The sequence below is a fragment of the Solanum lycopersicum genome, chromosome 3 (genome assembly GCF_036512215.1).
Source record: "Solanum lycopersicum chromosome 3, SLM_r2.1".
Taxonomy (NCBI): Eukaryota; Viridiplantae; Streptophyta; class Magnoliopsida; order Solanales; family Solanaceae; genus Solanum; species Solanum lycopersicum.
Genome location: NC_090802.1, coordinates 56,632,898 through 56,643,663, shown reverse-complemented (window position 1 = coordinate 56,643,663; position 10,766 = coordinate 56,632,898). Strand labels below are relative to the sequence as shown.

Sequence of the window (10,766 nt, the reverse complement as noted above, 5' to 3'; positions counted from 1 at the left end):
CTAATATCATGTATTAATTTATAGATCTAGTTTTGATTTCATGTATCTATTTTTAATTCAATGTATTAAGTATCAATTTCATACACTATATTCAAAAGCATGTGTCTCGGATACATAACAATATTCATACTATTTTCTGAATTATGAGCCATTAAAATGGAGCAAACCATATAAAAACCTTCAATAAATTGGCTAGAAAAAATCTAAACCATCGAATCAAATACATGATATGATTGAAAATAAATATACAATAGAAAAAACTAAAGATAATATTACTTTGTCACTTTAACTGATGCTAATTATGTAGAGTTTGATATGAATTTAGTACATGCAAAAGGAAATAAAAATGGTTAAGAGAGAAGGAATACGTGTGAGAATGAGATACAATATTTTTTGTGATAGGGAAAGGGAACGTTTAATGAAGAAGAAGAAGAAAAAGGGGTAATGGTGAGATACGTCAGATTATCTGTTTTGGAATTGGAAAGGAAACAACTGAAAAGAATAAAACAAAACTAATTTGAATTGTTAGTGTCCAACTAATTGAGGATATATAATTTTAAGATAATTATTCATTATCATATTTAAAGGATTGTGTATCTGATTTAATTTTTTTATAAATACAGTATATTTTTTAAAAAGTGATATTTTATGTAATATTTTTAAAATAAAGATGAAATATGCCTATGTGGAAGTTAAGTATAGGTAGATATATAGTTTTTCCAAAATGTAAACAGTCAGCCCAGCCCAATATTGGGGGATCATAAATTGATTATCTTGTTAAAGCTTCGAATCCATAAATAAATCAAGGAGGACGTCCCAAGTTGTATATTTGGTTGATCGATCAAAATAATTTGATATATATATTAACTATTATTTTAATAAAAATAACTATACGACGTAGCTTTCTTAAATCAAAAAGCTAAAAATGAAGTGAAAAAAAAGAGAATCGATAATTTATAACATGTGGCCAAATTAACCTATCATTAACAAAAGTATTCAAAATTACCTTCAAACCTAACCAATCATCCACTTCATTTACATATAGTCCATCTAATTCAATTTTTTTTCAAATGACCCGTAAAATTATAAATAAAAATTTATATTGATTATATCCTTTCCATCATCTTAACCCCCGAACCTACCGCATCTCATTATTTATCTAAATTATATACATATATTCTTAAGATATATCTTCTAAAATAAACACATCCTTAACAGGACTCCAATTTTTTCTAACCAAATGAAATACTTGATTGACCTTAAATAAATAATTTAATTGATTAATTTAAGGCAAACTGTTCAAATATACACATGTTAATCCCATTTAGTTTGCCAAATTCAAATATCAAAACAACTTTTTTTTATGAACATATTCCGCATTATTAGATTTACAAATTCGACTTTTTGAGTTAAAGAAGAAGAATTTGATAATGAATTTTGATATTTTGAGAGTATCTTTCATTCACGTATATATAATATTTACAATCAATTTAATTTAAAATGCATGAGATAGAGTTTACATGAGATTAAAACTCCTAAATACAAGGGAACTAACATTCAAAGGATAATTCAAAATGTAGTGATAAGACTACAATTGTTTACCCTTAATGTCCCCCGTGTGAAGCTCGATGGTAGTGTACAACCATTGAGCTTGTCACGGAAATTAATAAAAAGAGACAAACCTAGTGCCTTTGTGAAGATATCCGCATATTGAGCCTAGTGCCTTAGGATATTAACGAGACAATATCTCAAATGGTCACACTCGAGACTCAACTTTGAATTGTTCACTTAAAAAATCACTTAATTTTATTTTATAGCTCAAAAGTCACTCAATTATTGGTGTTTTACTTAAAAAGTCATCCAACTATTAATATTTCACTTAGAAAGTCACCCTATCAATTTAAATAATTTTTCATTAAAATTTTATTTGAAATTATTTTTTAAAGAAATAATAAGATATCTATTTTAATTATCTTATGGATCGCTCCAATTATTTAATTATAGTTTTTCTGATAAAACTTGCAACGATTGACCCAAAAAACACCATTTCCATTTTAGTAATTGTATGACCGGAATTAAATATATTAAAAAATTATCTAAAAAAATAGGAGGTCGGAATCAACAAGAAGTAGTAAATAGTAACTCTTAATTAAGAAGTAATATAAAAAAGCACACAGTAGCAATCTTTTACTAACAAAAAAACTTAATACATAATAATCACGTTATAAAAGGATCAAGTTATAAAATTATTTGTTGTTTTTTCATGTTAAATTACTAAGAGGCTATGAAATTAGCACCCCATTCACTTTAAAGAGATTATTGTAATTAGCAGGTCTTCAAATTATGGTTATCTGTGTAGGTAGTTATTTCTATTTAGGAATTAAGTCGTCTTAGGTGAGTAATAAAATTACGTAATACATAATAATCACGTTAAATTATATAATGTTTCTATATATTATCTAGTTCGAATATAAAATAAGTGATTTTATTTATGAATATTATATGATAACGATGTTATTTCTTTATTTTAATAAGTTCATGGACCTAATAATTCGTGTTATAAACATATTAAAAGAAAAATTATTGCAAGTAATGTCGGAACTTTTTCCGATTGTCAAAGGAGAAAAAAATATTTAATGTAATCGAGACCAAGAATTTCAGTTCTTTTATTTTTTAAACTGTCAAGAATGTTTTAAAAAATAATAATTAAATCATTTATCAGGGTGGAAGAATGGAATTAATTAGTTCCATGAAATAGTTAATTAGATGATGTCTCACACGATACACTTTCAATTAATTTTTTATGATAATTAATAATAATAGCGTGTGCCACCAAAATATAATTGCTTGTCAAAAGCATGAATGATGACGACTTATTACTAATTATATAATATAATTACCTCGAATATGCAATGCAAAATAACGCCCTTCAAAACCATATAATACAATTATAAAAATATTTGTTCCTCGAAGTAATAGTGTAAATGCATTTAATTAATCAGTGTAATAGATCATCACATACGTAATAGTTCAAAGATAAAATGGTCTTTTGTTCACTTACTTTTTTTAATTAGAAAATAATAATAATAATAATAATAATAACAGTAGATTCAATATGTAAAAAACTAAAATAATTATGTTTTATATATAATTTTATTTTCAATGGACTTATAACTTGTGATTTTTAACTTAAAATAGGTTTAAAAAATTTATCTGATAAAGTCAGAAAATATTTTAATATAATTTTTTACCGTATTTTTATTTTATTTAGTATTATTCTTTCCAACAAGATTGATTCATTCGAATGTTGATCCTGACCTTTTTTTTTAAAAAAATAATATATCCAAATAAGTCGCTGGAATTATTCAACAATAATACAAGGTTTCTGCTAATTAACCTTAATTAGTATAATTAATCCCGCTTGCGTATTCCCAGTCTACATTCCCATTATGGCGCCCACAAAAATCACACCATATTATTATAACAGAAAAAATTAGTATAGGTTGGCTTACATAAACTATATATTATTTATGAATTAAACAATTTATGCATCTTTAAAACAAAAAGTATTTATCAAACTAATTCATTTAAAAGGTTTATACATAACTTCATTTAACAAGCATTGATTGGTAATTAATGTAAAATATTTGATACGTAATTTGCTATAACAAGGTAAAAGGATAATTATCATCTTAAAAATTCTAGATTAAAGTTGCTACATGCTTTCAATTATACATATCATTGATGTAAAGAATATATTTTTTTTCAATACTGTTCATTTTTTAATAATTCAATAAATACGAATTATTGAATGAATTACATTTTGTATTTATTATTTTTCTAAATGAACCTGAAAAGAGTAAAACTCTGTAAAAGCAATACATCAAATTAAACTATACTAATGATATATAAGAAATATTCTTATCAATACTGTTAATTTTTTTAAAATTCAATAAATATGAATAATAATTTAATAAATTACACCTTGCATTTATTATTTTTTCTTAATTAACCTGAAAAGACCAAAATGATACAACAAATTAAACTATACTAGTGATATAAAAATCTTATCAATACTGTTAATTTTTTTAAAATTCAATAAATATGAATAATAATTTAATAAATTACACCTTGCATTTATTATTTTTCTTAATTAACCTGAAAAGACCAAAATGATACAACAAATTAAACTATACTAGTGATATAATAATTGTTTGTATCGTCGTCGTCAGTAGTGAAGTCAGAAATTTCTATATATATTTTGTATTGTTTTCTCTCTTTATATATTTTAAACTTTTTTATGAATAATGTCGGGCTAATCATCTTAAGCTATATATGGCTACGCCACTGATCATTTATATATTATAACAAAAGCAATAACATATCCAATATAACTCACCGCACTGATACGGGACTTTCTTTCGTTCTTGGGGGGTGGGGTGGGAGGTGTTGAATACAAAGAAGTTGTCACCATTTTGGAATTTAATAAAACCATATATTATACATCTTTTTTTTTTTTTCAAATAATAAAGGTTGGCTTTTTCTTCGTTGACAAAGTGCAAGTATTATTCAGGACTAAATCTATTTGGCCAGTGAACAACCTATATGGTCATTTACTCTTTTAAAGGCTTTATCTAATTTTCCTTATCCTTTTTATGGCCTTTGCTATCTTCATTATAAATTAAACCAACACTTCTCTGAATAAGCTAAAGGCCATATACATACTTTTTCACCTTAATTGAAGAATTCTTACAAAAGGTATATATATATGAACAATCCAACTAGGATTAAAATGAGATATATGCTCAATTTAGCTTATGATAGAGGTTGACACACCAAACCATAAATAACCAATGATCTTTTACGTGTTCTATTAATCAGAATCATTCAACAGCACTACGTCAATAGAAAGAGTCTTGTTGTTGGTGACTCGATACGTAGTTTTGAGTAATTTGTTTAATTGAGGGAATGAATATTGGTGAAATGTTTAAGAAGTTGGAGAAATATCTACCAATGAAGAAAGTAGGTAGAGAAAATTTGTCCAAGAGCAAATCATGGCATGGGAGAAGCACAAGTACAATAGCTCCAGAAGGTTGTTTTTGGGTTTATGTTGGGCCAAATAAAGAGAAGTTTGTAATAAAAACAAAGTATGCAAACCATCCATCATTCAAGAAATTGCTTGAAGATGCTGAAAAAGAGTATGGTTATAGTTATTGCCAAGGCCCAATTTTGTTGCCTTGTGATGTTGATTACTTCTATCTAGTGTTGGCTGATGTGATCAATAACAAAGAGAATGATGATTCAATAGTTTGTGGATCATGTAGTCCATTGTTTAGTCCTAGTAGGCGTTTGGGTAATAGCCAAATGGCTAAGGGTTATGGTTCTTATAAGAGTCTCACTCCACCAAGATCGTTCAAACGCCTCAACTCTTTGAATTACCCCTGACAAGTATGTTAAAAGAGAAATTCCAAAATGCCTCGATTGTTGATGAATGAAGCAAGTGAAAATTATATAATATTAAAAGGTCAGACAAAAATATAGTCATGATACATGCAAGTTGATCCGAATTACCCGGTATTTGTTTTAAAAAAAAAGTATGTCTATAGCATATTTACCTAATTAGAAGTTGATTTTTTTTTTAAAAAAAATTATACATTATTTTTATGTGTATGTGGAGTTTGTAGGCTGCAATTATAGTTATATACATACATAGGTGTAGACTGCACCTATGTGTATGCAGACATATTAAGTTGAATTTGCTTCGTTGATCTTTTTTTGTTTTAGTTTCTTGTTTGATGTTCAGAGCCTATATTAAATGAATTTGCTTTGTCAATTTTTTTTGTTTAGGTTTGATTTCTTATTTGGTGTTTGGAATCTATATTGATGCTCTGACTAAATTTTAATCATGCATTGCGAAGCCTATTTAGGGATAGCACCTCTTACATGGTTTTCTCCGGACTCGAAAATTTATATTATGCTATAAATACATATTTTGCGACAACTAATAAATATGTGGTGCTTAATTGGCTCTGTGTTTGACGTGTCTATAGCTATATCACAAGTATTCTGATCTATTTTTTCTCTTCCCTTGCATGTCAAATTTTTTTAATTTAGTAAATTTATTGTTTTTTTCCTCATGCATATATTAGATGACTACTTTTATTAAATTCAATATCGATTTAGATTTAGAGTGGATCCAAACTATGTCCACCCCTAAACAAAAATGACTTTCCTATTTTAAATGACAATTGAAAAACTAGGTCAACCTTTAAATTTTGATAAACATAAGGACTCTTATGGTGTTTACCCAAATTTCAAATTGCCTTTTGATGGCCCTTTAACACAAGAAAAATTTGGTGGACAACAAAAAACTAAAAGTAAGAAAGATATAGAGACCCATATGCTTTGAAATAATTAATGCATAAATTAACTTGTGGGAATTAAAATTGTCAACTTCTTATTCAAAACGTGCACAAATTATGAAGAGAGACATTTTATATTGAGTTAAGGTGTAGGGCATTAAAAGTCCACGAAACACAAAAATGATGTATACATGAAAAAAAAAATTAAAGGTAATAAACAATACAAATTTCACTATTTTAAGAACTAAATATATAGATTTACGTTAATTTGTAATATTATGTTTGTTAATCGAATTTGGAGTTAAGATATATAAGATCAAAATTAAGTTTAATTTGTTCAAAATACGATGAATCCAAGTAAATTTACATGTATATACTCGTTCGCTCGCCTCTCTCCTACTTACTTGTCACTCTCCTCTCTCGAGTTTCTCTTTCCTATTGCATTCATTACTCTCCTCTCTCTATGTATATGTATTTCATAATGTCATTGATATCCCAGATATATACATGTATCTAGTGTGATTCACATATATCTGAGAAACATAAACTATCTCACTTGTCTCCATCATTTCCCACTCATCTCTTTCCCTATTTTAGTGTATCTAGTAGCAAAAAAACACGTGAGGCAATATATAATTATTTAAACTATAGGTTGAATTGGTAATTATAATTGAAGTATTTGTATAATTAATCATGTAGTTTTTCCAAAAATTTAGCATATGGAATATTAATGTTTTATTTACTAAAATAGTGTATTATTGTTGTGTCTTCGTGAGATCTAAAGATGATTTTAACATTTTAAATTTTAGAAACTATAATTTATTGAAATATGAATAAAAAAAATTTTATATCTCAAGTAAATTTCTTAAAACAAATACAAGTTGTAACTAAAATTATTGAATTGTAACTACTCTTAACTAGATTTCCTTGTTGAAGTCTATGCCTCTTAATGTTAGTCATTTTTAGCTCAACAACATTCATCAAGGTAGATTTGAATAGCCAAAACAACTTGGGCATAACTTATCAAAACGCATTCTTTAAGGTAAAGTTGCAAAATATATTTTTTAAAATAAAAAATCGCGTCCTTTTAAAAATAAAATTACTCTCTTTTGTATAATCAATATGCTAGAGACTTCAAATATTTATTTTCTCTCCTTCACTATGCTAACCTCTAAATATAAACACAATATAATACTTCTCATCTTTCTTTCTTACACATACAACACAAGGAAGAAAATATTTTTTATATGGATAAAAAATTTATTTTATCCTCAACAATAATTACCAAATTCTAAGAAATTATTTATCAAGGCCTAAACTACTCACATTAATGAAGTTTTTAAATGTAGTTTTTGGTCGTGTGGATAAAAAGAATTGGTTAATTAGAGTAATTTTAATAGAGGGAGGAAGTTGAAATCTATTAATAATAATGGATTAAAAGACTTCAACACCCAAGAATTAAAAAATGTCGTTGTAATATCACTATAGTTTTGAATATTTATAATTTGTGGCTATAGTTTTTCAAAATTTTGTTATTTGATTTTTTAACTATATAAATTTAGAATTTGTATAATCCGATTCCTGACAGCGTGAATTCAAAATTTGTATAATTCAATTCATGACGGTATAAATTCAGAATTTGTATATGCTTATCCTAGCTATTTGTATACGATTTATAAAAAAAAGACATAATATATTATCTCTTTTGTATATAGACAAGCAAAATATACAAACGGAGTTCTGAAAAATTCTAAATATATAATTACAAAATTTGTATATTCTCACGCGATATGTACAAATAGGCAGGCAAAAGATAGAGACTACAACCTCCATAGCAAAATGAAAATAAAGCTATGAAGCGCAATCACCAAAACTGTAGTTAGAGGTTTATTATGGATGTATATCTTTTGTTTATTTCTGAAATTTTCTCTAATAATAAATAGTTTTATTAAATATTAGTTCAATCAAAATATTTGTTTTTTTTAAGCAGTGTTACTGATACTATTTCTGAGTATTTAGCATATTATCACATCTAGCTGCCTCCACTTTTAGTAAGTGGAAGGTTTGGTGGAGAACCATTAATAAGGCTTTGTTTTTGGATTATAAAAAAAAAGGTTTGTTGGAGAAGATCTCAATGGGATGGAGAAAAAGTGATCATTTAGAAACAAGCAAAAGAGCATGAATTGATGCCAAATAGAAATATCAATACAAACAACAACACAAAGTAGTAAAAAACACAATGAATTACACATAAATAAAGTAATTTTCATGGCAAATTAGAGCTGCAATATGGCTGTTTAGATCTCCATAAGTTCCTCAAATGTCTTCATAGCTGAAGCTGGCAGTCCAAGAAGCACATTGACACTTCTCCTCTCTTTTCCATGAGAAAGAAACAGAGAAACTTCCTTCTCAGGTAAAGCCACTGGCCCTGATACAATAGGCTCTCCCCACCCGAAATCCGTCGTGTGGAAAGAAAGCCTAGACCAAGTAGTAATAAGAAGTGTAGCAGTTAAAGAAGGCCTAGCTCTTGTTGTTTCAAAATAATCTATAGCTGATTTCATGTAACTGTCTGTAACCAATTTAACAGCTTCTTGAACCAACTTAACAGCAACAGAAAGTGGATTTTCGACTATCTCTGCTGCGGTGCAGAGTGCATTAGTTAAAACAATTCCGTTTCCAAAATATCCTCGTGGGATTGAGGGATCAAATCTTGATCTTCCATCAACAGCAAAGAGAAGTTTCGTCTTTTGATCAGGCTTCATTTGTAATGCCTGAGTTCGCGCTTTCCAGATGAAAGCTGATAGGACTTCAAATGAAGTGCATTTGGTAACATTACCATCTTCTTTTGCTTTTGCTTTTAGTTGTTCAAGCTTCTCAGGGTCAAAACAGAAGGCCTTATACATCATTTCTTCTTGGTATAGTTTAGTAGAGTCTGATATATCTTTAATTTCAGCAAACTCGTTATGAGTATACTCAGGCTTTGGTGGATTTCTAGGCTTGAGTATGCTCCTGTCTAGGAATGGAGGGACTTTGATAGGTAAACCTCTCGCAATTTCACCCCAAGAATTCACAAACTCCATCGCTCCGATCCCATCAAACATACAATGGTTCATACACAAACCAAGCACAAATCCCCCACATTTGAACTTTGTCACCTGAATATAGAGAATTATCACTTAGTTAGAATTGAGCTCATATTATCTACGCGCATCATAAGGACTGAATGGCGCACTTGGTTGAATGCTAAGTTATATTTATACATGTTTTTCGTTTGTTAAACATGGACTGTTGATCAAGTAAGTCATGTGCATATCCTAGAATTGCAAAATGGGCTAAAACAAACCACGAGTTGGTTTCTCAGATGGTCACTCAACTAATAGTTATTATCTCAGCATGTACATTTCTCCTAATAAACAAACAAAGAATCCATAGTACCTGAGCCACCAGGGGAGGCATTTCTAGTATATTTTTAGCACCAGGGATGTCATAAACAAGTTTGCCAAGTGTAACAGGATCAGGCTTAGTATTATCACCAATATCTTCTATGTTACAATTTGCTTCTGCCTCAACAAACACTGCACCTTCTCCACTACAGTCCACAATAAGTTTCATTTCCTGGCTAATTGTCAATCTCCCTGCTAACGGAAAATAATGAACAAGAACCTTTGACAAAGCATCCTTCATCACTTCAGCAGCATTATCATTCCCTTTTTCTTCTGATTTAAAACAGTAAATCGTTCGAACCGGCACGGCTATATTCTGATCAAGATTTGATAAGTAATATGGCCCCTTCTCTGTTTCCTCTGCTGGTGACACCAAACTTGGCACTCCTTGCTTCACAGTAAGCTCAATTGCAACACTGTGTTTACCATTCTCCATTTTCTCAAAATTAATAAATCCTGTTTTTTTGAAGAAAAAAACAAAGTTAAAGAAATTGAAGTGGCATGAAAAATAAGATATACAACAAAAACTATTTTAAAAAAAAGTACCTAAAAGACAGGGAAAAAATGCAGTTAATGTTCTGATAGTTTGAGTCTAGAAATGTTATAATTGTGAGTGTGGAGATAAATGACTTTAGATATATATATATATATATAGGAAAAATGCATGAGTTGGATTATTGACTATTTGTTGAGTATTGGTTAACAAAAATGTGTACTATTGAAAAGGACCATAGAAGCTGTATTTTTTTTATATTACTAATTAAAGCTATTTCTATTTAAAGCTGTCTAAATGTTAAAGGAGAAAATTTGGTTACGTAAACAAAAAGATAAAGTTTTTTTTTAAAAAAATAAATGACAATGCAAATAGTATATGATGTACAAACCTACTTTGTACATGTGCTGGTGGCCGGGAAGCAGTAGGTAGGTTTAAGTAGTAGAGGTCGAGTCAGGATTGTTACTG

General features: G+C 28.5%; 2 protein-coding genes across 2 annotated transcripts; one reads left to right on the top strand and one right to left on the bottom strand.

Annotated features, from left to right (window-relative positions):
• Window positions 1-4,968: 4,968 nt before the first annotated feature.
• On the top strand, window positions 4,969-5,445 carry LOC138347691 (protein SMALL AUXIN UP-REGULATED RNA 16-like). Its single transcript, XM_069295995.1, has one exon. It carries the CDS (start codon window positions 4,969-4,971, stop codon window positions 5,443-5,445), a length of 477 nt encoding a protein of 158 aa, XP_069152096.1.
• A 3,074-nt stretch (window positions 5,446-8,519) lies between these two features.
• On the bottom strand, window positions 8,520-10,443 carry LOC101257641 (omega-hydroxypalmitate O-feruloyl transferase). The gene is made up of 3 exons (XM_004235267.5): window positions 10,352-10,443; window positions 9,798-10,261; window positions 8,520-9,517 (listed from the first exon to the last, which is right to left on the bottom strand). Exons 2-3 carry the CDS (start codon window positions 10,239-10,241, stop codon window positions 8,660-8,662), a joined length of 1,302 nt encoding a protein of 433 aa, XP_004235315.1. The 5' UTR covers window positions 10,242-10,261; window positions 10,352-10,443; the 3' UTR covers window positions 8,520-8,659.
• Between the last annotated feature and the right edge of the window lie 323 nt (window positions 10,444-10,766).